This window comes from Drosophila pseudoobscura, chromosome 2 (assembly GCF_009870125.1).
Source record: "Drosophila pseudoobscura strain MV-25-SWS-2005 chromosome 2, UCI_Dpse_MV25, whole genome shotgun sequence".
Taxonomy (NCBI): Eukaryota; Metazoa; Arthropoda; class Insecta; order Diptera; family Drosophilidae; genus Drosophila; species Drosophila pseudoobscura.
This window is the reverse complement of record NC_046679.1, coordinates 9,102,700-9,130,694: the sequence shown is the minus strand read 5'-3', so window position 1 is coordinate 9,130,694 and position 27,995 is coordinate 9,102,700. Positions and strand designations below refer to the sequence as shown.

General features: G+C 45.1%; 5 protein-coding genes and 1 long non-coding RNA gene across 13 annotated transcripts; 4 read left to right on the top strand and 2 right to left on the bottom strand.

The window, feature by feature from the left end:
• Window positions 1-292: 292 nt before the first annotated feature.
• On the top strand, window positions 293-1,035 carry LOC4801174 (uncharacterized). Its single transcript, XM_001358271.4, has 2 exons — window positions 293-418; window positions 572-1,035. Exon 2 carries the CDS (start codon window positions 580-582, stop codon window positions 886-888), a length of 309 nt encoding a protein of 102 aa, XP_001358308.3. The 5' UTR covers window positions 293-418; window positions 572-579; the 3' UTR covers window positions 889-1,035.
• Hmu (adipocyte plasma membrane-associated protein hemomucin) lies at window positions 970-3,511 on the bottom strand. The gene is made up of 4 exons (XM_001358270.5): window positions 3,254-3,511; window positions 2,992-3,197; window positions 2,633-2,930; window positions 970-2,528 (listed from the first exon to the last, which is right to left on the bottom strand). Exons 1-4 carry the CDS (start codon window positions 3,367-3,369, stop codon window positions 1,481-1,483), a joined length of 1,668 nt encoding a protein of 555 aa, XP_001358307.3. The 5' UTR covers window positions 3,370-3,511; the 3' UTR covers window positions 970-1,480.
• Window positions 3,512-3,818: 307 nt separating this feature from the next.
• Window positions 3,819-4,990, top strand: bigmax (helix-loop-helix-leucine zipper transcription factor bigmax). Its single transcript, XM_001358269.4, has 3 exons — window positions 3,819-4,040; window positions 4,191-4,594; window positions 4,662-4,990. Exons 1-3 carry the CDS (start codon window positions 3,911-3,913, stop codon window positions 4,881-4,883), a joined length of 756 nt encoding a protein of 251 aa, XP_001358306.1. The 5' UTR covers window positions 3,819-3,910; the 3' UTR covers window positions 4,884-4,990.
• On the bottom strand, window positions 4,911-8,571 carry LOC4801171 (uncharacterized). Its single transcript, XM_001358268.4, has 2 exons — window positions 8,456-8,571; window positions 4,911-8,402 (listed from the first exon to the last, which is right to left on the bottom strand). The coding sequence occupies exons 1-2, from the start codon at window positions 8,513-8,515 to the stop codon at window positions 5,052-5,054; spliced, it is 3,411 nt and encodes a 1,136-aa protein (XP_001358305.3). The 5' UTR covers window positions 8,516-8,571; the 3' UTR covers window positions 4,911-5,051.
• A 17-nt stretch (window positions 8,572-8,588) lies between these two features.
• On the top strand, window positions 8,589-8,905 carry LOC117183572 (uncharacterized). Of its 2 annotated transcripts, none has more exons than XR_004468686.1 (2): window positions 8,589-8,640; window positions 8,705-8,905. It is a non-coding gene; the product is annotated as an uncharacterized lncRNA (long non-coding RNA). The 2 variants fall into 2 exon arrangements; XR_004468685.1 differs by having other exon boundaries at window positions 8,596-8,637.
• A 3,249-nt stretch (window positions 8,906-12,154) lies between these two features.
• Window positions 12,155-20,321, top strand: unk (RING finger protein unk). 7 transcript variants are annotated; one of them, XM_015181577.2, is made up of 9 exons: window positions 12,155-12,232; window positions 12,300-12,509; window positions 13,555-13,974; window positions 14,031-14,233; window positions 14,532-14,644; window positions 14,902-15,013; window positions 15,193-15,315; window positions 15,396-15,970; window positions 16,042-20,321. In XM_015181577.2, exons 1-9 carry the CDS (start codon window positions 12,171-12,173, stop codon window positions 16,237-16,239), a joined length of 2,016 nt encoding a protein of 671 aa, XP_015037063.2. In that variant the 5' UTR covers window positions 12,155-12,170; the 3' UTR covers window positions 16,240-20,321. The 7 variants fall into 7 exon arrangements, 6 of the variants coding, with proteins under 6 accessions (XP_015037063.2, XP_015037062.2, XP_001358304.3 ...); XM_015181576.2 differs by having other exon boundaries at window positions 15,190-15,315; XR_001451633.2 differs by lacking the exons at window positions 14,902-15,013; window positions 16,042-20,321 and having other exon boundaries at window positions 15,396-15,511.
• The last annotated feature ends 7,674 nt before the right edge of the window (window positions 20,322-27,995 follow it).

Genomic DNA, 27,995 nt, shown 5'->3' with positions numbered 1-27,995 from the left:
CGCGTGACACATGAATGGTCGGGACCCATCCCGTTGCGCCCCACCCACCAATAGGCCGCCCCGGCGTTCCTGAAGATCACGGGCACAACAGCTTTTCCGCGCACAAAGCACATTTGCTTGGGGTTATAGATAAAAATTGCCCCGTTGCCCGGCGAGACGTCGTTCTGTACGTAGAACAGCCGTTTCTGGTTGAAATCGGTACGGACTCCCCTATCGCAGCCGACGACGCCGTCGTCGGAGTCGTGGCTGTCGTCGTTTGCCACCGCTCAACAGAAAAAGTATTTAAACGAGAAATGATTCGGTATGACCAATCAGAAGTGAAATAATTGTGAAACAGCAAGCAACAGGCTGTGAGAAATCAAAACGGGCCGAAACAGACGTGAGATTCTTCTAAAAGACACAGAAAAAACCCACAAAGGTGAGAGAAATGGCGAAATTAATTCACAAAAATATCTGGGGCAAATACCATTGCCAAGGCACGTAGCCACCCACCAGATATACATATGTATAATATCTAGAGACCATGCCGATTCATCGTGAACTAATGTCGAGTTTCCGGTTTCGCTTTTAGATATAGAAATGCCTACCGCCACTGCTGCCGCCCATCTGCCCATTCAGAAGCGGAAATATCATGAGCATAACGGCGAACCGGGCTGCCAGAGTCTGGAGGAGATGAACCGCATGTTCCGCAATTTCTGGGATCCCACGGCGTACTGGGTGTGCGATACGCAGGGCACACGTGCCCGCCTCCAACGCTGCCCCAAGTCTCAGCTGTACTCCGAGGAGCTGGGACGGTGTGTCCACTACACGGACTGGTCGTGGTCGGACTTCAAAGAGCCACCAAGCCGGCCCAAGGCCACCAGCACTCAGTCTGTGTCCACTCAGTAGTGTCCTAGTCTCAATCCTAATTCTAGTCTAGATCTATCTTATTCTAAGCCAAAACCGCAAACATCCTCAATTAGCATTAAGTTATCTTTACAAAAAACCTTTATTTTTTCAATGAAAATAAGAAACAAAATCAGTACAAAAATCAAAGTTACTTGTGTTCAACAATTTCCAGGGCATTGTTTACTTGAATCGTAAATATTATATATGGGGGGAATGCAGAGTTCCAAAAAAGGTAGAATGTAGAGGACGTTGTAGCAAAACCATATTATAAACCGAGGCATATAATGAGCTGCCCGAGAGGATCATTTGAGCTAAGGCTTCGAGCTAGTTAGAATTTAGCTACTTTTTGACTAAAATTAACTGGCATCGCATGAGGCCTGAGTGGAATGTTATCAAGAAAATAAATGGGCATGGATACTCCCTAAATCAATTTGAGATGAGATACTTTTCTCGGGTTGCAGGGAGAATAAAGAGAATAACGTAATGTGGACTTTGATTCTGCCATTAGCTCTGACTGACTACTTGAATAACCGAATCTCTTCTGGGAATATCCTAAATAAGCTCGAGGCTCCAAGGGTTCGCTCGTGGACTTTTAGAGCTCCACGTTGACGCCCTGACCCTGCTTGTTGATGACCTTGAGCTTCTCCTTTGTCGGAGGCTTCGTGTCCGCTGGAATGTGTTCCTCGATGGGCGCCGGTTTCGTAGGCACTGTGCGCTTGGTCGTCGAGGCAGCAGGCTTTGGCGTTGTTGTGGTCGTTGTGGGTGGTTTAGTTGTCGGTGGCTTAGTTGTTGTTGTTGTCGTCGTTGGCCTGGCCGTTGTCGTTGTCGTTGTCGTTGTGGTTGTCGTTGGCCTCTTTGTGGTAGTGGTAGTTGTAGTCGGTTTTGGCGTGGTTGTCGTTGTTGTGGTGGTCGGTGCTGCCTTGGGCTTTGGCTTGGGCGTGGTTGTGGTAGGTTGCGGTGGTGCACCAAAAGATGCCTCCAGACCATCGCCCTCGGTCCTCACATTGCGCACCTTCACCGTGGGCTGTTTGGCCTTGGGTGATTTGACGCGTGCCAGATATTGATTGAGTGGGGAGCCCAGGTAGAGGTAGTCCTGGAACTCAAGGACATGCGAGATGGCACCCACCGACTTGTCAAAGCCATGCAGCGATCCTACAATATTGCCATTCCAGTCCACACGCACCACAGTGGTGCGCTTGGGCGACAGCAGAGTGATGCTTTCCAGGTGGCCCACAAAGTGGACGAAGCGCTGCGAGAACTTGTTCGGATACACGCTGTTCAGGTACCGGAAGGGCAGTTCGAAGAAGGCTAGCATGCGGGCCAGGAACACGCGTATGGTGGGGAAGCGTGAAAATATGTTAAAGCCACTGGGATGCTCGCTATCCGCGCTCACGACCAAGGGCACCCAAATGCCCTCGCCATCGGGCGTCAGATTATCGGGCAAGCCGGGCAGACCATCGACAAAGACCTCGCTTTGTCCGGCCTTGGCTCCCTGCAGGTAATACTTGGTCAGGCGCATGGCTCCGGTCTCGGCCACCACAAGGAAATCCTCGTTGGGGCTCAACGCAATGCCATTGGCAAAGGCCAGCTCGTCCAACAGCACCTCGCTAACATTCTTCGCGCGATTGTATTTGAAAAGACTGAAACAGAGAGAGCGGGAGAGAGTAGAAAGAGTTAGAAAGAGCATTAGAAACCGGTTTCGGCAGCGGCTGCTACGTTCATTCATTCGCAGTGTGGCACTCACCGGCCCGAGGGATTGGCGAAGCTGGTAAAGACCACGTCTTCGATGGTAAAATCAGACGAGGAGTCCGTCCAGAAGATGTCCCCCTGCTTGCCGACGGCCACGGTATTGAAAATCTTCGCCGGTCGCTTGACTTTGCCGTCCAGCTCCTGTGCCGGCGACACCAGCAGAGTCTTCTTGTTTGTCTTCAAATCGACTTGCCAGATGCCGTAGTAAGCATCTGCCACGATCAGGTTATTGCCCTGCGTGTCAAAGGCCAGACCCAGCGGACGGCCACATCGCGACTCCTCATAGATGTCCTCTGTGGAGAAGAAGTGAAATTTTAGCTGCAGGATCTATCTGTCTGTTATTCCTTTACATACCGCACGGCTGTCCGATCTTGGCCACATGTGTGACATGGCTGGCAGATAGCTTGATGATCTCACCGCCATGAATGCCGGTGTAGATCTCATTGCTGCGGGCTATAAGACATTCGGGGCCATACACACGCCCTTCCAGCAGACGCTCAGCGCCATCCAGGTGAAAGTTCGGCTCCAGCGCCCCCTTCAGTTCTTTGGGCGGGCTCACACTGTAGCAATCACAGTCAATTACAATAGATAGACACTATTTAATCCTTGAACTTACATAAATTCTTTGTAGGGGAAAGTGGTGCGAGGCGGCATGTTGGGCAGGATTATAACTATCAGGAAGAAAACCATGAAATTCATGATTCTCAAACGCAAGGCGCGAAGCAGGCCCATGGTTGGTGTGTTGTGCGTCTGCCGATTCTAAATACAAATTAAATAAACAGCGTTTAAGGCAAGATACCGAAGAAAAAGCGACACGATGGCAAAGTTCAACAAGGAAACACAATAGTCATTGTGTGGGACCGGTATTGCCGAAGAAAAACGATAGATAAAATACCGCTTAATACCAGAAAATCAGCCGATAGTATTTAGCTGGGAACGAAATATCCACATTTCGCTGGTGAATTTGTTAATTATAATTTGTATTACTTGAATAATTTATTTATAATTTTATTATATTTGCAAATATGCAAGCATGTATCTCTTTTTGCATCATCTTCCTTAAGCCCCATCGTACAAACCGCCAGTCCCACAGCTTGAATATTTAACAGGACCATTTTGAAACAAATTTATAAAATTGTCTCTTGGCCACACCTTGAATTATTAAAATACTAAATACCAGACTGCTATCGATAGTTTGTGTACATATGGGAACACGGAAATTGCGTGTTTTGGTGTTTTTGTTTTGAGTTAACGTCGCAGTTGAAAATTGAAAATGAGCGATAACACAGCCAAGGAGGAAACTTTCGGAATGGACCACGAGCAAGAATTGAACATCAAGCAATACTCCCGCTGCAGCAGTGCGGGCAGCACCCACACACCCAACTCCTCAGCCCACAATTCGGGTACACTTGCGTTCCGTTGCCTTCCGGGCAGGGGGAGCAGATAATGCTGGATGGCATTGAATTTCCTCGGGGTCTTTTGCTATCAGCAGCAGCGTTTTATTACACAGCCTTCTCACACACTGTCTCCGTCTCTCCCCTGTCTACACACAGATGACGACGACGATAGTGGCGGCGATGCCAGACACTCGACGGCGGCCAACTCGACGCTCAGCTACAAGGAGCGCAGGCGGGAGGCACACACCCAGGCGGAGCAGAAGCGACGGGACGCCATTAAGAAGGGATACGATAGTTTGCAGGAGCTGGTGCCACGTTGTCAGCCCAACGACTCCTCGGGTTACAAGCTGAGCAAAGCGCTGATACTGCAAAAGTCCATCGAGTACATTGGCTATCTGAATCAGCAGAAAGTCAAGCAAGAGGACGAGGGCTCTGCGCTGCAGAAGGAGGTGACTGCGCTGCGGATCATCAAGAATGGGTACGAGAATATGCTGCAGCATCAGCAGGCCAATCCAGGGCCAGAGGAGGCCCGCCTCACAGACGAGGCGAAATTTCAAGTGGTTCGTTTGCATGCTGAAAGTCTCGGTAATTTCATATTTTTCTCTAACTCTCTGGTTACCCGTGCAGTTCCAGGCCATCTTGGAGGAAATGTTTGACACATTCCAGCACATACCGATGGACAATTTCAAGCAGTTGACGACCGGCATCATACCATGGCTGGAGGAGCACTGCAAGCCCCATATTCTCCGCAACATCCTCAGTCGCACGTTGCAGCAGATGGCGCAGGAGGCCCACGAGAAGCAGCAGCAGCAGGCCATGGAGCAGGAGACTGGCGAGGGTTTCAGTTGATCGCAAAAATAGTTTTACAGCTTTACGTTCGATTTAAGATCTGTTTTGTTCATTAAATGCGTCATTTGAATAGTTGTAAAAGCGTTGAAAAAGAAATACTAAACTAATAGTAGCTAATGATTACTTTTTGGCTTATACTCGTGGTAGATATCCAGATTAGATAGAGAGCTAGTGGCTCTGTGACTGATCTTGTAGCTGCCGCACCAGCGCTGCCTTATCCGTGGACTTTAGCAGCTCCAATAGCTCTAACAGCACGTTCAGTGTGAATGGCTTGAAGCGACGAACTCTCTCAGTGACTGCCAGTGTGGTCACCAGATCGTCAAAGAACTTCTCCAGACGCTGCCCGCTCCACACGTGACGTGCCTCGTGCTGCAGCTTGTGCACGCCCGCGGTCAGCGTGTACAGCAGTCCCTCGTAGAAGTTCTCCTCCGTGAGATGAGCCGCCAGCTTGGCGCTGGCCAGCAGCGCCACCGGCAGATCGCAGCGGAACTCATGCGAACGCACAAAACAGGTGGCCGCCAGCTTACGCACCTGCTCGCACCTGTGCCGCAACAGACGCCAACTGAGCCGCCGGAAGCGAAGCAGCCTCGGGTCTACGTCTGAGCCGCCTGTGTGGGCGGTGGTGGTGCGCAGGTGCTCCACTTTGGAGAGGAATCCCAGAAAGAGTATAATGGAGGAGGTAACCACCTTTCGTCTGTCGCAGCAGTCAAGCATATGCTCGCAGGCTCTGGGCAGCAGGCAGACCAGCTCGTCGTAGTTCAGCTCGCTGGGCTCCCAGACGGGCCGCGTTTCGAACTCGGTGGCCTGTCGCTGGCCCACCAGTTTGCCCAGACTCGCTCCAAACAGCTGCAGGGCCGCATTGGAGATGGTCCATTCGGCGTTGTCGATGTGCTCCATGGCCACCATCATAATCTCGTTGTAGTATTTGCTCATGGCCGGCCTCAGCTCCGTGTCCCGCACCAGGACGCACAGATAGTGTAGGACCAGGGCCTCCCAGCGATCGTGATTACCGTCTGTGACATTCGGACGACTTTCCGTAAGCCTCTGAAGTATCTGCTGAACGGCTCGGTGTAAGATCAAACGATGCCGCGGATTGTCGTTCTTCAGGACGTGCAGGAACATGATGGCAAAACCAGCGCCACGCCGTGTGGTGCTCACCTGCCGGCTCTCGGCGAGCAGCTCCCGTTCGAGGCACTCGTGCAGCAGCTGGAATCCTTTATCCTCGCTCTTCAGTGTTCTGGTTATGCCACGGGTGAGTCTGCCAATGCTCAGGCCACCGGACTCAATGGCGCCCTTGTGGCGGCAGCGCGTCAGCACGGCCACATTGATGTCCAGGCAACGGCGCAGAGCATCCCAATCGGCCTGAGCCGCTGCATCCGTTTGGAGCAGGGAGCAGCCCATGCTGGCGGCCAAATCGCAGCAGCCTTTCAAAGTCAGCCAGAAGCTCATCAGCAAGTACTTCCCGCAGGCCTCGGCATCATCTTTGGCATCAAATGCACTCTCGTTGACCAGCAGCTGAAGACTCTCGTCCATGTCCTGGAAACTGGGTGCCATGTCAGCCTCCTCCTCCGCATCCGCTTGTCTTCTTCTGGCGTTGGAAAGATTCAGAAACTTCAAGATGCCATTCAAAATGCGTTCTAGCAGCGGCAACAGATCTTTGATTTCTTGCGACTCCTTGGCTGATCTTCCTCCTGCTTTGACCACCTCATCCAGCACACAGAGATAACCAAAGAGATTGCCTCCCTCTTTGGCAGTGAGCAGGGGATCCTTTAGGAAGGTCTCCAGCTTCTCTGGCAACCGCTTAACACATTCCCTGTACAAGCCGGTTCCTGTTTCCTGCTGGCTTTTGACAGCCAGCTGGGCATAAAGCGAGACGAGGGCACATTCATCCACATCGGAGCTGGAGCAAAGGGCCAGGCAACGCTGCACACACTGCTCCGTGTTCACGTGACCCAGTTGAAGGATCAGCGAGACAGTCAGCTCCAGGGCATCGTCAAAGCCTTGGGGATTGTTTAGAGTTTCAAACAGCTGCTGGGCCACCAATTGAGGCCGGAATACTCCTCGATCGAGCAGGAATGCGCCCATTTGCTGGTTCTGCTGTGTGCTGCACATTTTGGCGTTCTTTGCGACATGGTCGGCGTACAACGATCTGTTGAGGATTTCCAGCAGCTTGAGGGCAAAGATTTTCGGCTGATAGACCTCGCAGTGGATGTCCCGGTCGATCAGCTCCTGCAGTTGCGAAAAGAAGCGCTTTATGTTCTGTGCGAGACCATCCACTCTCACGCCGTTGGCCACCTTGAGCACCTTGTGAAAGTGCTTGGCAGTGTGGTTAATGATTGTGGGCATCTTGCCCAGCATCGTGTTGCGGAACTCAGAGCTCTCCACACTACGATGGCGTTCGATAAAGCTGTGGAAGAACTCCAGGCAATCCTCGACCGCAAAGTTGGGTAGATTTTCGACCAGAAACCGAAATATCAGCAGCTGGGCTTCCGTCTCGAAGTGGCTGCAGTTGGTCAACAGTTCCGTGCTGATCTTGAAGAAATGCAGCTTGGAGGTGGCGTAAATCTCCTTCGCGAACATGCTGAAGATGAGTATCAGCCGCAGTTGGTCGTTGGGCGAGCTCACATCCTCGGAACAGGCCAGAAATTCCACAATCCGCGGATTTGATTGCAGGAGCTCGAAGAGCTCATTGCGTTGCTGGATGCGCAGGAACCATTGGGAGTGAAAATTCTGTATTTCGGCCACGCTCCCATTAACCAGCAGCTCCACACTGCCGGCCAGTAAGGCGGGGGATCGCTGATTGCTCAGGCTCTTGACCGGATACTGACTGGCTGCCCGCAGACCCTTGTAGCTCAGGCTGAGCCGCAGGCCGCTGAAGAACTCCGACTCGCTTTGGTTGCTCGCAGCCAGTAGATCTGGCAGTGAGTGCCAGTTTAGTATGCCACTCAGAAGATAGTATTTGTTGCGGTTCGTCCACGGCCAGAACTGCATAATCAGGCGGAAGTAGCCGAAGGCTCGCTTCTGCTGCTTGCAGCAGTGATTGAACAGCGTCAGGGCCTCCTCGCGCGATCCCGTCTGGCTCTGACGCTGCAGGCAGTGATAAAAGTGCTCCAGTTGCAGCGGCAGGAGCTGCAGCTGCGGGTACTTCTTCACCAGGAGATTGGTGGCCTTTAGCACGGGTATCAGACTCAAGCTGTTCTGCGCCAGGGCTGCCAGTATGGCTGCAATGCACTTCTCTTCCAGCAGATCCGCATCCAGCCGCTTCCAGTGGTCGGTGAGCAGCACGGACTGCAGCATCAGGAATGCGATTGGCTCCTCGCAGGTCAGCCGCTTCGGCAAGTCGGCAAAGTGCTCATCCTTGAGGGCGTATTTGTCCACAATGTGGTAGTACACACGAAAGTTGATGTTCAGGGCGGCCTGGTTTGCCCCGCACGTGTCGCCCTGCGCAGCCTCCTCCTCCGCACCGATTTTCTGGGCCAACTGGCGGGCCGCCTCCTCGGGCTGGACATCGCCGAGAGTCTGTGGAGTGTTATAAACCATTAGATCCGCACGGTAGAGACATCCTGACCCACCTTTAAGTAGGACAGACAGTCGCTGTGGCTAATTTGCGGTGTTTTCCCGGCGGACGCCATGCCCAAAAACGTAAGAGAGTATGGAATGAAACGTAAGGTGGGTGTAAAGTGTTACGTAGTGGGATGGATCGATACGTAATTTCTTACGTTGAAATACAAGAACACATGTTTCTAGAGAACGGGTAGTACGGACATTTTTATACCTTATTTCCTTTAATTGATATTAAAATTATGTTTTCCAATCGCTAGAACTGCGCGCCAAAGTCGAATTGTTTAAAAGTTAATGAGTGGAATCCAGTGGAATAAAGGATACACAAAGTACGATTTGAGAGAGCGAAAAGTCCTATACCAACCAGAATCGTATCCCAGCAAGACAAGTAAAAAACAGGAAAAAAGAAGACATAATTACGATTCAGAGAAGCTGGGAAAACAGTTATTAATATTAAAGAAAGAAGATAGGGTAAGCAAATGTCCATACCACCGATTGCCCAGAAGCAAGTGTTCAAATAACGTAGCATTTCATGCTCACGTTTCATTTATGCTTTTACATATTTTTGTTTAAACCTTATTTTAAAGGAACGACTATAAAATCGCATATAAAAATCGAAGAATATGATTTCCGATCATGGATAGAGAACGATTAACCCATTGCCGATTAACGATTAATCAAGCGGATATTAAAATACTACCACTAACCATACAGTATATAGATGTGCCAGTTCATACAACGAAATTGTCACACACCGACTTGCGCTATCCGTACCCCAGAGTGACGTCATCATGAGAGATAGAGCGCAGAGAGAACATCTTTGCATGTGTTAGTACACACGCAATATGTTTCGACAAAAATATGTGATTGTATGTTTTTTCAGATTTTTTGAACTCTCTCAGGTCTGGTTCTGTTTTGCCACCAGCATGTTTTAGTGTATGGGTGCACATGCATTCTCACGTACTTTGCGTGTGTGTGTTTAGAATTGCTGGCCGCTAGAACTGAAATTTGAGTTTGGTTCTTGTTTCGGGTCTTTCGATGGACTGACCTACCGCCACAAAATAAATGAAGAATGGGCAGGGGGTGGGGGTATGGTACACTAGGGCGCGGGAAACAAAATAAAAGCTGTTATTTGTTTGATTTATACCACAAAATATAAAATATTACAATAATATAATTACACATTTATTTCCTTATTTTAAACAGGTTGATTATTTATTCTCGACTATATATAATAATATAATTGCACATTTATTTCCTTATCTTAAGCAGGTTGATTATAAATTATACAAATTATGCAAAGTCGTCGGTTCTCGACTTTTTTGTTTATTATAACTAAAACAATGATGTATCTAAATATACAATATAAGAAAATATATATATATATACTTAAATAAATATGCATAAATATATATATTTCTTTCTATAAATAGAGGATATGCCTTAAGAAAGTCGCCGCTCAAATTGGCTCCCGATTGAAGATCGGTACCCAGGGAACACCACGAGGAGGCCATTATATATTAAATGGGGTCAAAAATTAATCTGACCTTTGAGTCGACTTGATATGACTTAATTTCAAGACTTTTAAGTAATTAAGTCACATCCATGTTCCCCGCCTAAAATTAAATCTGTTAGATATATGTACATACATATAAATGAAAATAAAAAATAAGCAAAATATAATAAACTTATACATACATATTTTATAAAATGAAATAAAAAATCCTACTGCCGCAAAATTTTGAGCTTCTTCTCGTATGATTTTGCATTTTGATTCCCTATCATCCTATCTGTTAACCATTTACAATTTTTTCTAATCAAAATCAATACAAACTGATTGAGCAGATGATTTCGGTGTACAAAGCACGGATCGGAAAATTTAAACCAGTCTGCATATTTATCTATTTTTGACGTTAAAATTATACATTTTTGGACTATGCTCAGTTGTCTTTCTCACAAGCTTCGCGCGCGCTTTTTGTCTATCCATCATTCCACGCATTCATACTCACACACACTTACGTGCTCTTTAAGAGTACTAACACTTTTCTAAGAAGCTTGCCACCAAGCATCAAGACAACAGTAATTTTGAAAACCCTCATGCAATATACGAATGTAATAAACTTTAATATTTATGTGCATATGTATGTACATAAGATATTTTATAATTGAATTAGAAAATTTATGGGTATTGTCCATGAGAGTATTCAAGGTGCGACCCGCATCTAAATTTGTACTTTGCAGATTCCCGTCGGAAAGCGCGCGATTGACAATTGATTTGAAATATATGTAAAACCAATTCCATTTATATTTATGCATATTTATTTAAGTATATATATATATTTTCTTATATTGTATATTTAGATACATCATTGTTTTAGTTATAATAAACAAAAAAGTCGAGAACCGACGACTTTGCATAATTTGTATAATTTATAATCAACCTGCTTAAGATAAGGAAATAAATGTGCAATTATATTATTATATATAGTCGAGAATAAATAATCAACCTGCTTAAGATAAGGAAATAAATGTGCAATTATATTATTGTAATATTTTATATTTTGTGGTATAAATCAAACAAATAACAGCTTTTATTTTGTTTCCCGCGCCCTAGTGTACCATACCCCCACCCCCTGCCCATTCTTCATTTATTTTGTGGCGGTAGGTCAGTCCATCGAAAGACCCGAAACAAGAACCAAACTCAAATTTCAGTTCTAGCGGCCAGCAATTCTAAACACACACACGCAAAGTACGTGAGAATGCATGTGCACCCATACACTAAAACATGCTGGTGGCAAAACAGAACCAGACCTGAGAGAGTTCAAAAAATCTGAAAAAACATACAATCACATATTTTTGTCGAAACATATTGCGTGTGTACTAACACATGCAAAGATGTTCTCTCTGCGCTCTATCTCTCATGATGACGTCACTCTGGGGTACGGATAGCGCAAGTCGGTGTGTGACAATTTCGTTGTATGAACTGGCACATCTATATACTGTATGGTTAGTGATACTACCCACGAAAACAATGAATCTGGAAGAATTTGATCGCAGTTCAGGTGAAATCGTGAAGTAAAGAGGAGGGATATGAAAGTTCTACAAGAAGCTGAAGTTGCTATCCTGCTTAAATAAAGATGGTTAAGGTGGTCTTTGTTCTTTTGTTAGTGGTATATTTTGAATATGTGACGTACCTTTCGGTATATTTATCTTGTCGATAAGTGAACACACATATATACATATATATATATTTGGTATATTTGGTCAATTTCATGAATCTATGAAATTTCATTTTCAACTTAATATAGAAATCCAATAAAAGCAATTATTTAGAATAAGCCAGTTAAGTGAAAAATTGACTAATGAATCGTTAAAAGTATGTGGGTATGGCATAATGTTTTATATAGCTATTACTGTTCGAAGGACTATCCTCTTTTGTTTTTCTTTTTACGCAAAATGCAATACAAGCAAGTGTTTAAAATAGACCAGTCAATAAGGAAAGAAATTCACTAATCGTATAAAATTATGTGGGCATGGCTAAATTTTCTATATAGCTAGTAATATTCGACGGAAGATCGAAATCGAGGAATATGTAAACTATAACTTGAATTCGTCAGTATATTTACGGTATATTTTTAAAATGAGGCGGTATATTTTTGTATATTTCTGAGGGTCGGACGGTATATTTGAACGATAATCCCGCGATAACTGCACTGCACTTCAAAGATGGCGAACGATACGAGCAAGCTACTGTTGTCTTCACAACAAGAAAAACCCAATCATTATACGTAAATAAACCACCCAATTATCCTTAAAGTGTGGAAACTGAGCTAAGCAATTGTTTTACTTGTGCAGCTACCTGAAGGAGTTCCGCGTGGAGCAGTGCCAGTCGTTCCTGCAGCACAAATGCAATCAGCATCGTCCGTTCATATGTTTTAATTGGCATTTTCAAAATCAGCGGCGTCGGCGACCCGTCCGTAAACGCGACGGCACCTTCAACTACAGTGCGGATAATTATTGCACCAAATACGATGAGACCACAGGCATCTGTCCCGAAGGCGACGAGTAAGTATCCTGGGCATTACAAATTGCGTCGCCTCTGGGAACCAGCAGCACCAGAATCTGGGGATGAGACAACGCCAGCGAAACGACGTAGTATTTTTTCGTTTACTCTTTGTGCTTCTTTCGTGTGTGTGTATCTCTTGTCTTCGTGTTTACAAACAAAAAGTTGGGTGCGGGTGTGTGGGGGGAACGTAGCGTCTAGCAAAAAGTGAAATTCGAATGCGTGTGTGTGTATCTGCTCGAGCGTGCATGTGTGTGTGAGTGAGTAGGGTAGGCGTAACCTACGACGAGGCCACTGTCGCCCACAAAAGTGAAAGTGATTTCAGCAATTGTGCGAGCGAAGGGGAAGTTCTAATCGGCCTGTGGGCTGTGTCTCTCCGCCGGATGCTGCTGCCTGGACTTGGTGGTGGTGCTGGCAAGGTATATTATGTAGATGGTGAGGCGTGTTTCAATATGTGTGTGAAAAAATGTGTGCGCGAGAGAGCGTGACTCTGGTCTGCCTTACCTCAAGTTTAATGTATCTTGTGCGGTGGTTGTTGCTCCGACACTCACACAGACGCACTCACACACATGCATACGGACAACACAACTGCTACAAGTGTGCGTCATTGTTGTTATTGCGTTTCGCTTTTGCGTGTTTTCTTCGTTTTATTTTGATTTTCCCCGGCAGCTTGAAAATGTACAGTTATTGTGAGGGCGAGTTTTTGTTGAAGCTTTGAGAGCGAGATAGCAAGCGTTGGGCGCAAGGTGTATGCATAATGGGGTGCTAAACTCTCGATATTTGAAGTGCATATATGTTTCCCATAGTATGCTACCATCAAGAGTGCGTTTCCTGGGAACTCCTTACCCTGTATGAACACACTTTGGCAAAGAATAATACGCAATTACAATTTCTGCGCACAACAGCCATTGTGACCCAGACTTGATATGTGTGCGCTTTCTCCTGCTTCTTTCTCCTGTACCCACGCAAAGGAGGGGAAACAGCTGCGTGGTTATTTTTAGCCCGGACCCGAGCGCACGTCACTAAATTCCCCTCTCGTATCCACAGATGCCCCTTCCTGCACCGCACCGCTGGCGACACCGAGCGACGCTACCACTTGCGTTACTACAAGACATGTATGTGTGTCCATGACACGGACAGCCGGGGGTACTGCGTCAAGAATGGCCTGCACTGCGCCTTTGCCCATGGAATGCAGGATCAGCGGCCACCCGTGTACGACATCAAGGAGCTGGAGACCTTGCAGAATGCGGAAATTACCCTCGACAGCACCAATGCCCTGAATGCCCTGGACAAGGAGCGCAACTTGATGAACGAAGATCCCAAGTGGCAGGACACCAACTATGTGCTGGCCAACTACAAGACGGAGCCATGCAAGCGTCCGCCACGCCTGTGCCGACAAGGCTATGCCTGTCCACAGTATCACAACAGCAAGGACAAGCGTCGTTCGCCCAGGAAGTTCAAATACAGGTGAGTCAACCCAATACCAACCAATACTCCTATCTAACGTCTTTCCATTTCTGCAGATCAACACCTTGCCCCAATGTGAAGCACGGCGAGGAATGGGGCGAGCCGGGAAATTGCGAGGCCGGCGACAATTGCCAGTACTGTCACACACGCACTGAACAGCAGTTCCATCCGGAGATATACAAGTCCACCAAATGCAACGATGTACAACAGGCCGGCTACTGTCCACGCAGCGTATTCTGCGCCTTTGCCCATGTCGAACGTAAGTTGCGATCCTCGAATGGCATTTTCTGTAGTTTCCAAAGCTTTCGGCGCTGTTCTCCACAACCAGATTCTGTAGGGCCCATCATAGGGATACAGATATTTTTATACCTTTGAATTAATGTTCTGTTTGTCTTTTACTTGCTTCGCACCATCCGAATCGCGAATCCAAAAAAAACTCTTAAACTGCTAAAAAACAAAAACCCCTCAAAATATCAATGCATCAATCAATATTCGCTTTGCCGCTGTGCTGCTCTGTGTCGCTTCTCCATAACTCCCACCACTCCACCCAAAACAAGTTTGTGTAATGGCCGATGAGAAGACGTGGGAACATGAACTTTCGCTTCGTGACCTCATTTCCAACGCCTTGCCCGACTTACAGCCACGGGATGTGCACCATTTGGGCGATAATGTACGTATTACCAGTAACCAGTTAACCAACCAGTAAAAAACCAAACCCATTCATGCATATCCTGTGTATCTATGTGTATGTAATCGTCTAATCCTCCCATACTACCCCAACATTACCAACAACATTACAACAGCCGCGCTAATCCAGCTAACGATCATATCAGCTAATTGTTTAACAAATCAATCCCACACAGAAACCTTTGGCGTTCTCTCTCATTGCTCTCCTCGATTTTTCTCTTTGTTTCGTTCTCTTCGTAGTTGTTGAACATTGAACATGGTAATAGTACCAATAAAATGTTGGTAGATGCTTTGGAAAATACAAGAAATTCCAGCAAATTATTAAATTTCTCACGACCCCTGGACAGTCGTTGTGAGTATTTTGGGGTGAACCTATAAGACATAAATATGTACAATATATTCAAGATATTCCCTATTATAAATGTTGGTTGTGGACAAAATGTCAGAGAGCTAAAGCAGCAAATGCCGCAAATCCGCCTAACTTTAACTCAAATTTAAATGTATGTATCTATCTTCACTCTTTGCAAGTAGCTTGCTCACTGGAAGATCCACGCGAGAACTCACTGTCGTCGAGTCTGGCCAATACTAGCTTATTAACACGTTCCTCGGCGCCAATTAACATTCCTAATACGACACTAAGTAACTCAATTAATGGTAAGTGAAACAATCCAAGTAGCCGAACGTGCCTGGCTAATGTCTAACGAATGGGTTTGTTTTTCTTCAATTTTGGACAGATTTCAACTCGGGTGGCTTTGCCGTCAACATTCCCAGCAGCTCGCTCACCTACAGTCCAACCAATCACGCCAATCTCTTCGCCATGGATGCATTCAACTACGGCGGATCCAACAAACTAAGCAATTCGCTCTCGGCTGCCACACAGAACGACAACAGCCTTTTCTTCCCATCGCGCATCATGTCCCCTGGCTTCGGCGACGGCCTGTCCATTAGTCCATCGGTCAGAATATCCGAATTGAATACCATACGTGACGACATCAATAGCAGCTCGGTGGGAAACAGCTTGTTCGAGAATACCTTGAATACGGCCAAGAACGCTTTCAGCTTGCAATCGCTTCAGTCGCAGAACAACAGCAGCATGACAAACGATTTGCTTACGAAGAACGCCCAGATCCACAAGCTGAGCAATCGATATGACGATGTGGTCTGCAAATTGAAGATTGCCGAACTACACCGCGACAAGGCCAAGCAGGAGGCATTGGAGTGGAAGGAGCGCTACGATCTGGTTCAGATGCAACTCAACTTGCCGGCTGAGCTGCGAGACTTGTCCATTCAGAAATTAAAGCAATTGCAGGTGATATACTTGACTCTGATACCCCCCGCACCCAGTGAGATGATTTAACATAATCTTCGATCTTCTTTCAGTCAAAGCTGCGCACCGATTTAGAGGAGGTTGACAAAGTATTATATTTAGAGAATGCAAAGAAGTGCATGAAGTGCGAGGAGAACAATCGCACCGTCACCCTGGAGCCGTGCAATCACTTGTCCATTTGCAATACTTGCGCCGGCTCGGTCACCGAGTGCCCCTACTGCCAGGTGCCGGTGATGACAACACATACCTAGAATATGTTCAATCAGCAACAGGGCGGCCACAACTGGCCCTTTGGCTGAGAGATCGGATATTAACACGCGCCCATTGCGCGAACAGCATGACAATGTGCATGACACACAAAAGTAAACTTTAGTTTTGTAAGCGAAATGTTGAAACTTCTGATCGAAGGCATATGTCAAACCTTTCTAATGAGTTATGTATACTTCAGCTCTATGCAAATTAATCATGAATATTAGCAATTACTAGGCACAAACTATTAATTGAATTAGCTAGCTGCTCTAAACAATTAAGTTATATATTTTACTTTGTGGTATTTTATTTTTCTAATATGTATTTTTTTTTTTTTTTTTGTAATGAATACAGGAATATTTGAAAAATGTTTGAACATTGAATCGTATCTTATAACTTATCTCTTATATAATTATATTTTTTTTAATTTTCGTTATATTCAATCTACTGCACGAATTTGCAATATTTCTCATTTCTCCATTGATTTTTATTTTGTATATTTACTCGTCGATCTATCTATAATTTTGTATTGAAATATGCCACATTTTCAGTCATATTGTACTTTTCACTAGTATTATCTAAAGAATTATGAAATGCGGAACCATTACAGAATGTAATTGGCTTTCGATATGATAACTATAATGGTATATTAATTTTTCTAGACACTTTTAGCAATTGACTATTAACAAATTTATAGAAAACAACAAATTGATCAAGTTAATGAAGATTTAACATTGTAATGTCGCGTGCGACAGCAGTAACAAACAGCAACAAACAACAAAACCACCAGTGATTTTATATAAGCCGATTTTCAAAACTATATTTTATATAGTATGTACTCGTATGTGTGTTTCAATCTTGTGAAAACGACAAAAACAAAATAATCAAGCAAATGACCCCCCAGGCCAACAGTCATAAATTGATGTAACTCACGAATCATAAATCTTAGTCTGTACTGAACATGTATTTCCCCGCTTGTTTAACTGCACAAAAAGTAATTATAGAACATAAAATTGATTTGTAACTGAATGCGACAACGCTTTCCCTAATGATATGTTCATTTTTTTATATAGGGCTTTTTAATCCATATGGATAGCCGAACACACAACACAAATTACCAACATTCTTTATATACTCGTACTCTTATTAGGTTACTTTGTGATTTTTCTAGTGCTTTAAGTACTTATTTGCAGCTGACTCTCAATTTTCCCTTGATTTTCATAGCCCCCTCAATGGACGCTTCCAATGTAGTAAAAGCAAAAGGCAAAAGCAACGCAAAACAAAATGTCAATGTCAGAAAATAGTTGTTAAGATATATGAAATTATTTGAAAGCATTTGGCTTATGGTACAAGAACGAATATGAAATATACTATATAGATCTACAATATATATATTTATGAAGCATTTGGACACAGATTTGTGATGAAGGAAGTATAACAATAAATGTAACTCGATACAGCGAATCGAACACAGTTTAAAGAGAAAATGTTAACCAGAGTTAATGAAAAAACAAACCGTCTTCAATAACCATTGTATTTTTTTGTGCAGCAATATTGTAGTTATCAAGAGCAATTTACTGGTCGCATACGACAAAGTTGAATGAGCAAATGTAATGTATTGTTAGTTAGTTTGAAAGAACTACATATGTAATCGAATCGAAACGAAACGGAAACGGCGAAAAGAAAGTGAAACTGTCTTGTGAATGAATTGGAATCGCAGCTGCAAAGGCATTTATGGAAAAACAAAAGCAAAAGCAAAACTACGACGATATACAAGAATATATACGAACCCTATATACACGAAAAGCAAATATATGTATGTATATTAAATATTATTAAAAAAGCTAACTAGAAAAGGCAGCGCAGCGCAAAGGCTTTTATCTCTGTGTGTGTTTGTACTGTGTTTTTGTAGGGAGAAGGCCAAAAGCAAACATTTTGAAATACAAATTATTATAACAAAACAATAAATAAATGTGTGTTAAATGTAAATGCTTTAATAGTTTATGATATAAGCGTACACAGACCACAGGTGGAGAAATATGAATGGAGAAATTGGTTTTATAATGGAGCTGTTGAGTCGCAATTACCAGTGCGTATACCATACCTCTCAATCTCTCTCTGAGAATATCACTGACTCACATCGATTCCGACACTGTTTGAACACTTTTGCTATCATAGTTTATGTAACCTTTACACACGAATACTCTGGTATATCAAACGAAACGACTAAGGGACGTTCGTTCTATCCTCGAATCGAAAAAGCAACCAATGCAAATGCAAGGCAATATTTGAACATGTCAATCAATCCATTTTTCACGCGATACGATATCTCAACTGAGAAGAATCAAACCAGGAATCGGGAACACACAATATATATAGTGTGTACCAATACACACACATCTATATATTTATAGACGAAGCATGTATTTTGTATACGCTACTGCAAGAGTGATTTTTATGTGATTTTGAAACTACTTGAATATGTGATCCAGAAAAATATGAAAAAACAAAAAAAAAATGAACGAAAAAACCAAAAACAAAGCAAAATATTTATATGTAATGCTCGCATACTCGCGACAGCAAAACAGCAATAAAACAAAGCATATTGTAAAAGAACTTAAACTTCAGCAAAAAAGAGATAATGTTTGAAAGCTCCAGCTCCATTTAGAAAACAGAAGAGGCGAAGAGGAGAGAGTAATCGTATGAGGATGAGGATGAGGAACACACATTGACAAAAACGTAGAAACAGAAAACAGAAAACGATAAATGTCTAAAATATCAAATTGTAATATTAGATAGCGTTTAGGGTTAGATTACGATGACGGAAACACAATCTAAGAAGGAATATGGATCACCAGAAAGCAACAAAATACAAAGGCAATTCACTAAAATTAGAACAATAAGTAATAAATATTTGCTACCAACTGTTTCATCTAGTTAATAAATTAACAACTTAACAAATTGTAGACAACTGAAAACTAAGGGTTTAGCCTGATTACTGATTAGTTAATCAATGCAATTAGCAAACAAAGAATACAATTTTGGACACCGAACATGAATTTTAATGACGAAATCGCAGAGACCGAGCAATATGCAACCGAGAGTACTGTCTGGAATTTTGAATAAGTCTACAACAAAAATACTAACCGAATGGAATTTTGCAATTTTGCAGACACACCCACACACACACAATACAGAAGCAACAAAGTAAGGGACACAAATACAAGTGTAAAGGAAATTGGTTTTTTTTTCTATATACAGACTGCAAATGTGTGTCAAGATCTACAGAGAACTAAACAGAGAGAACTTGCAGAACTTTTACTAGAACTAAATGCTGAACTAGGATTTGAGACCAAACCCCTCAAGCAGCTCTACAGGTCATAGGCTATAGGTAAACTAACAAATACTATAGTATATTTACATATATACCTATGTACAAAAAAATATCCCTATAGATATTATTCCTCTTTTGCGGTTCGTGTCTTGGCTAAGGCTCGCTTTAGTTTCGTTTGAGTTTCGCTCTTGCCGAATCTGTCGGTCTTTAGTTTGTAATTATTATTTATATTCCATAATACTACGAGCAATACTCATTTCCTTGTCTGATATTGGGCACCATTCTTTTGGAATGACATTGGTTCGCTCTTGACGTAGTTGTACCCTTATCGGGGACTTATTGACGGAAGTGGGGCCAAAAGCATTTAACTTTTATCACACGCGCTTTAAAGTGCATTCTTGAGACATTATAAAATCTTAAGACCGACAAAACTTTGTTTATCGCCCCCCAATAGGTTTCGACAAAAATATATTTTACTGACTTTTTCCTGTAGCGTGACTCTTTCGCTTTGTTTGCAAATGTTGTATGTTATTGCAAAAATTATTAACTAAAATATAGATATACTCGCATACAGCGGGATCAATCAATTTGCGTAGGATATGTGTTAGTGTTTGACGAATGAATGACAAAGAAACAAACAATAGAGACTCCGACTACCAATACCCTTCCACAGAGTGTAGACAAAGCAAAACCCACAAAACAAATTCAATTATTACTAGTTATGCCCACAGAGAATATAATTACAACAAATATATATACATAATTGGTATTATACATAAACATATTATATGATAGCGTTATCAAATTATTATCAAGACAATTCTTGTGTAGCAATTTAGTTATGTATTTCCAAGAAAACAAAAGCATCTGCCTCAAATCTATATACAACATCTGCGATCCTACTATGTGTACATGGGCAATAATCGAATGACACCCATTTGGGCATTTGCTGAGGAGAGTAACTACTATGTAAACTATGCAATTAACAAATTGATAAATACAAATTACTATTTAAAATGAAAGATTAATAAAACTGTGTTTAAAGCCAGCCCCAGTGCCCCCCCGCCTCTCCGTGGTTTATTATATATCCGCCTCCTAATTTGTTGATGAGAATGCTGCAGTTTTTTCATACACAATATCGTTCCTTTTTACGTTTTTTTTTATATTATTTTTTTTTTTTTTGCCGTCCGCAGACAAGACAAAAGCCAAGGCGCTTGGTTCCCATGCGTGATTCCAATCTGGCCCAACAAAGAGCAGCGCAGCGCAGCGCAGCGCAGAGAAAAGGGCAACACGGGTATAAAAGGTAAAGAAGGCAGAAGGCAGAGCATCAGCAGCAACAACTCCAGAAACTCGTAAGAATTTTAAAATGCACGATAATCGTTCAGTGATAGCTAAGCAAGCCGACAATGCCTGCCCTGCCCTGCCCTGCCCTGTCCTGGCCTCCCTCCCCGACCACTTTAACCTGAGAGCCACATCCGAGGAACAGAGTCAGAGATCCAGGCAGGGAGCCAGTTTGAAACAAGGTACGATCTGGCTGCTTCTGCTGTGGCAGCCACAGCCACTGCCGTTGCCCGTTGCCGGTTGCCCGTTGCCGTTTGCTGTGGCAGCGATATCGCCGCGTTCGCGCGTTAAACACAAGCGCAACAATTTTTATTCTGTCAGCGAACGCGTGCCTGTATTTGTGTGGTCCCGTCCTCAAACTGGACTTGGGCTCTGGACCCCCGGACTAAGGGCTCTTTCTGGGCCCGAATGCTGCCTGCCTTCTGCCTACCCTCCTTCTGATGATCTTGCGTGGAGATCTCACGCGCTTGCGCCTGCGCCTGCGCATTGTGGCCCTGGCACACTGCAATGGAAACGATCGAGCATATTAGTGAACCCGTCTCATTTGTACTGTGGGGAGGGGGCAGCACCGTCCCTTAGGTAGCTGCCTGGCATATAAATAGGTTTTATGAGCGCAAAAGTGTTGCCATTTTTCATGTTGGCCAAAACGGACTGTGGGACACCCTCTCCCTGCGCACATGCGTCCGTAGCACCACCACCAACTATTTTTAGATGTTGGCCAAGTGGACATGGACATGTACAAGAGCATCAGGGAACAGAACAGATCGCTTGCTGAACGGAACAGGGATCAGGCCGTGGCCGAGGCCGAGGCGAAGGTGGAGGCGGAGGCCTCGGCATTGGGCTCGGGATCGGGATGGGCATCAGGGCTTTCGCGTCGTTTCGTGTTCATGTTCTGCAGTGTTTCGCACGCTGCACGCTACACGCATTTCCACTCGAAACTTGTTTCTGTTGCTGTTCGCTGGCGAGATGTTGCAGGAGATGTTGCCTCCGCCCGCACGCCCCGCCGTGATTTGTAACACGATACATTTCGCCGCCGTTGACTGGGGGATCGGACTCGGGGACGGGACTATGGAAGCTGTGCCACAAGGCGGTGCCACAAGAGGGGACTTAGGACCGCAGACCCGCGTCCCGGGACGGATCCCTGCTGCTTCTAATGCATTTTTCAGCTCTTTTGCATTGGGCCGGCTCCAATCGGCTCATTAGGCATTTTTAATTTGACAACGCGCGCAATTTATGTGGGAATTTCGCGGCGTATATTTTGAGTCATCGTCATCTCAACGAAAGACTTAGGCAACGAACTCGGGGCAGTTCGCGGCGCAGCATCTCTGCTTAAAAATCAATTTTCAATTTGCTGCAGCGGGACCCCGGGACATGTGCTACCTTTGGGCCCTGCCCTGCAGACGGTCCTGCCTGCCGCCAGGTTGTTGTCTGTTGCCTGCTGCCTGCTGGCTGCTGCCTCCACAGCTCCACAGATCAAAGCCAAAGGAAGGAGAGCGCAAAGCGACCCCAAAAACAGAACAGACTGACGAGAGAGATGAGGTTGTGCTGTGGTGAGTCGAAGCTCTTGATACTCTGTTGGCCAATTGCTTGGATGCCATATCCTTATACTTCTTCATTACTTACCACTTACTACAGATTCTGATCTACCATGGATACCACGCAGATCGAGGCAGTCTCCAAAACAAACTTATAGTCCTAATAGATCTTGATAAATACTCTTTACAAATAGAACCCGCTTGCGTGCATGCCCAAGGAAAGGGTATTGGAAATCTATTTAACCGACACAGGCGTTGACGTTGATGTTGGCCTCAACTTAACGAAGTGTTGCCTGGCAGTCGTTGCCACAGCCCCGCCCCTCAGCCCCCTTAACTCTTGACTGGTGGCAGGGGCTGGCTGTGGCAGTGGCTGCGGCAGTGGCTGCATTCCGCACTTGCGGTTTTTGTGGCCGGGGCGGCATGTAGCCACGAGCGGCGCATAACAAAAAGGGAGTATTGGCATTTTGAAATTGAAAACCTTCGAGAAGAGATTTTTCTAAGCCCGAAAAGCAGTTGAAAAAGAACTGGCAAAGAAGTGGAAGGAAGCTGGAAGGAAGCTGGAAGGAAGCTGGGAGGACTGGAGGGCTGTGTTTCTACTGCTGTTGTTTCACCTACGAAGTTTTGGTTGGTGTTTGCTGTTGCAAGTTGTGTTGGTCATCAACTTTCCATAATCGGCGCGCAGACAACAAACAACTTGAGCCTTCGGCGCGGCCCGCCCGCTGGGGCAGCCGGCAACAACAGTAACAGCAGCAACAACAAGAGCAACAAGCGCCACTTTGCTGTCAATTCAAAATGATAAAGCAAACAAATATTAACCCACTCCAAGTGGACGCATGTGGCTGCTGCCGTCTCATGGCACTTTCTGACAGCCCAGCGACACTCGAGCCGAGTAGAGCCGCGACCTGGGGATCTGGGATCTGGGACTGTGGGAATGTGGGAATGTGCCACGGTCTCCCCATATCCACAGCCACACAGACAGCCAGAGAGAGACAGATGATATTGCCACGGCTTAAATGCTGTTCCAGGCCATAATGACTTTTAATTTTTATGGCACTGGCTGCCGAGGATGCCGATGCCGATGCCGCTGCCGATGCCCATGCGGATGGATGCACCATCAGCAGTGGCAGCAACAGCCTCTGCAGCAGCAGCAGCGGAGCTTAAGTCGCATATAATTCAAGTCCATCAACGCATGCGCTTCACTTGACCACCGCCATGATACACATTTAAATACTCATACTCGCATGTTTGCTGTCTGTCTGTCCGTCCGTCCAGAGGAGCTCCTCATCGCGGTGCCTGTCGCCTGTACGGCCACTTGAGAGGGCATCCATGTGACTCGTCTGCCCGGCCCTAGCTCTCAAGATGCTCGAGAGGGCTGCTGCAAAGGGCTCGGCTTGTTGTTTAATATTTTAAGTAAGTGCTGCCGCTTGGCTTTGTGGCAAGAAGTTGGCTGCATCTATGAGGGGGGGAAGGGAATGCCATTTGTTCCCAATGAATCGGAGGCTTATGTTTGAAAACTGAAGTCTTAAAAATCAAATCTGGGCATACACATCCCCATGTTATTTGGTAACTTTTTAGTAAGAAATCCCCTGCAAAAGTCACCAGAATACGCTCTAATATCCATGGAATGAGTCCGTCACCAGCCGCATGTTTCAATGTCTATCGAAGGTTTGATTTGTGGATAGGCTGCGTGGGCGACACGGCTGGAAAATGTTGAACATACTGGCTGCATTTTTGTGGTTTTGTCTCGTGCAAAACAACTGTTGGCCAAATACGCGCCGCATGTGGCCAAGATCTGCCCTTCCTCGGGGCAGCCAGCACTGCTTACTCACGGTGATCGGAGAGACTGTTGCTGCTGCTGCCTGAAACCGCATCGATCGCTGCCAGCTGATAGCACAATGGACCCAGGGAGGCACAATGATAACTATGCCGCTTACGACTTTTTGACTCTCGTGCCGGCCAGGATCAAAAGGCCCAGAGTTGACAAATGTTTGTACACACACTACGAGTAGACAGAGAGAGAGAGAAAGAGAGAGCGTGAGAGAGAGATAGGGAGTAATGGTGAGAGACCCTTTTTATGCTGTGAATGTTTATGTTACATGCCCACGACCCATGGCCCATGGCCCATGGCCCCTGGCGACTCTGCACGCCTTCCCCTTTTTGCTCCCGAGTCCCATTCAGTGGCATCTCCTTTGTGCCGGCCGGAGAATTCCAGGGAATGCCGGAGACACGTCCTCCCGTCCATTTGCCTAATTTCTATCTCTAAAGCAATTCCCCAATGGCATTTCACTTGGATTTATGTGAATTAAACAGCCTCTCACTCTCTTTCGTTCCGTTCCGTTCCGCCTTTGAGCCAATACGAATCCACATCCAAATCCCTGGTAGCCGTAAATGTCAACATCCATTAGAGACCTCAAACCGTTAGTGGCATTTGTCGCACGCTATGAGGCCGCAGCAGCATGAGCAGCAGCAGCAGCAGTGGCAGTGGCAGGCAGTCGGAGGCACTCAGGGGCAGTCGGAGACAGTCACAACAAGAGGCCAACAACTCGGGGCATGATTGAGTGCCTGCTTCTTGGAATCAAATCGAAATCAGCATTGGCCTGATATGAGAATTGGGACTGTGATCTGTTGTGATTGTTGTGTGTGGGTACCCCTGCCCTGCCCCGTGAAAAGGGGTTCCACAGTGCCCCTCTTGGACTGCGTCGTGTTGGGCCGTAAACCATAGAAATATTCTCGTAAATATTAGTTAGTATTAGTTATTAAATGAAGCCGACCTTCACAGGAGATGACCGAGCAACAAACCGGTGCGACAGGCCAAAGCACGCGTTATGGCCATTATCTGGTTAATTATGTGGCCAGCAGCTTATTCCCTCTCTCTCTCTAATGTTCTCTCTCTCTCTCTCTGTCTCTATGGGAAGTTGTGCAGTCGAAACAAAAGACTTTGGCAACAAACTTGCCATCAACCAGCAGCTAGCAGCCAACAGCTCTGTGACCATAAAGCACTTTAAAAATTCAATGAACCCCAAGCGAGAGCGGCATAGTTGGGTATACTTAGAAGTTGTGTCGACTATAAGATGCTCTTTAGCATATTTTATTTAATTAATACATTCCTATGTGATGCTAAATATAGGTTATAGATTAATTATTACTACCAAAGAGATGGTATAAGGAAAGAGGACAAATCTAGAAGGCAAGGACAAAAATATTTATGAAAACTCAGATAAATATGGGAGAATAGTTTTAAAATATTCCAAGGGAACCAACTACCCTTTGGATATATGATAAAGATTAGAGAGAAAATATTGGAAAATATGAGGAATATTTTTCGACGAATATTAATTTAAAATTGAATTTCGTAGTCATGTTTAGGCTATGCAAGAAAATACTATAATTTCTTCATTGATTTCTGTTATCTCTTTAAGCATTTTTCATATTTTTCGAAGCACCATTGTATAGGAAATATGCCCTGAATCCGCTGAGAGTGCATTCAAAAAAGAAAACCAAAAAATACAAGTTTCATATCGAAGTTTTATGATCGAAACACCAAAAAAAAGGGGAAAAAAATGAGTAAGAGAAACAAAAAGAGCAAATCAAAAGCGAACCCATGGCGTCGGTGGGAATGGTGGGAAGCCAAGTGGTGCCCCAACAGCCACCATAGGGGGAAGAGGACTCCGGCGAGGGATGGCAAAGGCAAAGGCGAAGGCAAAGGCACAGCCAGTTGGCCAAGAGAAGCAGCAGCCATGTTAACAACTTCCATTAAAAGAAATTAAAAGCAGACGGAGATGTCGGCTGGATGAGGACGCGCCATGGCGCACAAGCACAGAAAATGGCGTTCCATTTGCCCCCTTGCCTGGCCCTGAATCTGCCAGTGGAATCCCTGGCTATACTTAGATGGATGTGGCAGGCATTCCCCTGTTTGTTGGCCAGCGAATCGTCTGGACATTTCCGGTTCTATTGGTCTACTGGTGGCACTACAGGTTGCCATTAAAATTCAATTTCGGTTTTTAACGTACACACTAAAGAGCTGTCGTCCCATTAATATTCACATAAATCAATGGCCGGGCCCCTGGACCAAATCTAATTACAGAAACTAATCTTTGCCCTTTTATCTTCTTCTTTTTTTTGGTTATTTTATTGTATTTACGAAAGAGCGCTGATCTATATGATCATGATTATGATGCTCCCCATCTCACTCTCTCTCGCTCTTTCTATCTCTTTGTCTCTCGCTCTGTGTCTGTATTTTCCTGAGAGTTTTTTCAAGATACTTTTTGATCGGGTGGTGTTGGTGTTGGGCCTCTGTCGATGCCATTTATTCATGCTCATTAAGTGCTGGTGCGATTGTTGTCTGGGCCCCGGGATGATCGGTCTCCTCTCCCGTTCACGTTGTCTCTGCCGTTGTTCACGGTGTGTTCATTCACAAATGAGCGCCTTAAGCAGCTCCGCCCCATATACACACACAGATACACAGATACGCACACACACTGTGCCACATAATGAGTTGCCGCAATACAAAGAAGCTGGAAATTTATGTGGCAGCCACATAGACACACAGACACTCTCGAACTCTCTCACACACACACAGCACTCTGCAGACTCCAGCTTCTTTGTGGTATGGTTGTTGCTGCTTGGCTGCTCTTACCGCTGCCACTGCCCCTGCCCCTGCCCCTACCCCTGACACCAGCAGCCTCTGGCCCTGGCCGGGCACAGCCCCCGCCTCGGAGCCAGCTTCTTCATCTTTAATTTGGTTCCGTGTATCTTGTTGATGGCGTTTTGCCTTCTCTTATATCTTTGCCGCCGTTCCAAGCGTTCATTGCTATTGAATGTTGTTCCTTTTCTTTTCTTTTCTTTTATCGTTCTCTTTCTTTTCGTTTTTTGTTGAAATTATGCTACGCCTTGCATTCCTCTGGTGGCCCCAAAATGGGGAGGGCAGGCCCCATAATGGTCGCCTCATCGATGGGCTAGCCGATCAAGTTCCGTTACAGGTGCACTTTGAGATACAGATACAGATCATGAACCAGGGTCTGGATTCCCTTTGTTCTGCTGTATCATCTAGGGGGAGTCTGTCTCTCTGTCCGTCTGTCCGTTTGGCAGGTGACAATTCCTTGGACAAATAGGGCAAGCGTGTTCCTCTGTTCGCGCTTATAAGTGACACAGTCAATACTCAAGCATCACCAGCAGCAGCAGCACTCAAGTGCAACCGCAAAAAGCCCTGAACAAAAGACCACAGGTGGGGGCGGGAGAATAGTTGTAGTCTGCGGACCCGAGTTCAAAAGGTGCGAGAAATCCCTGCAAAGTAGAATATGGGAAAGCAAAAGTCGAACCAGGGAAACAGCTCATGCAAATGTTAATCAAGTAAGAGCAATATATAGACGATATTTCGACTAGAAGATACCTGGGAATCTTGGAGACTATTTTAATAGAATTTTCCAGAAAGATCTGAAGCCAGAAATTGGATGATGTAGCTCTTAAAGAGTCCATGGATTCAGATCTTTATAGACAGACCCACTCGCTTATCAGAAATATATACTCTTTTCTAGGTAGAAATCATTAC

Bases quoted from the DNA above. Each gene is read 5' to 3' on its own strand.
- LOC4801171 (XM_001358268.4), bottom strand. From the start codon at position 8,515: ATGGCGTCCGCCGGGAAAACACCGCAAATTAGCCACAGCGACTGTCTG. The intron at 8,403-8,455 runs GTGGGTCAGGAT...AACACTCCACAG, and splicing joins ACTGTCTGTCCTACTTAAAG to ACTCTCGGCGATGTCCAGCC.
- bigmax (XM_001358269.4), top strand. From the start codon at position 3,911: ATGAGCGATAACACAGCCAAGGAGGAAACTTTCGGAATGGACCACGAG. The intron at 4,041-4,190 runs GTACACTTGCGT...GTCTACACACAG, and splicing joins CTCCTCAGCCCACAATTCGG to ATGACGACGACGATAGTGGC. The intron at 4,595-4,661 runs GTTCGTTTGCAT...TTACCCGTGCAG, and splicing joins ACGAGGCGAAATTTCAAGTG to TTCCAGGCCATCTTGGAGGA.
- unk (XM_015181576.2), top strand. From the start codon at position 12,171: ATGGCGAACGATACGAGCAAGCTACTGTTGTCTTCACAACAAGAAAAA. The intron at 14,234-14,531 runs GTAAGTTGCGAT...ACCCAAAACAAG, and splicing joins CGCCTTTGCCCATGTCGAAC to TTTGTGTAATGGCCGATGAG. The intron at 15,971-16,041 runs GTGATATACTTG...ATCTTCTTTCAG, and splicing joins AGAAATTAAAGCAATTGCAG to TCAAAGCTGCGCACCGATTT.
- LOC4801174 (XM_001358271.4), top strand. From the start codon at position 580: ATGCCTACCGCCACTGCTGCCGCCCATCTGCCCATTCAGAAGCGGAAA.
- Hmu (XM_001358270.5), bottom strand. From the start codon at position 3,369: ATGGGCCTGCTTCGCGCCTTGCGTTTGAGAATCATGAATTTCATGGTT. The intron at 2,931-2,991 runs GTATGTAAAGGA...TCTTCTCCACAG, and splicing joins CAAGATCGGACAGCCGTGCG to AGGACATCTATGAGGAGTCG. The intron at 2,529-2,632 runs GTGAGTGCCACA...TCTCTGTTTCAG, and splicing joins TTCGCCAATCCCTCGGGCCG to TCTTTTCAAATACAATCGCG.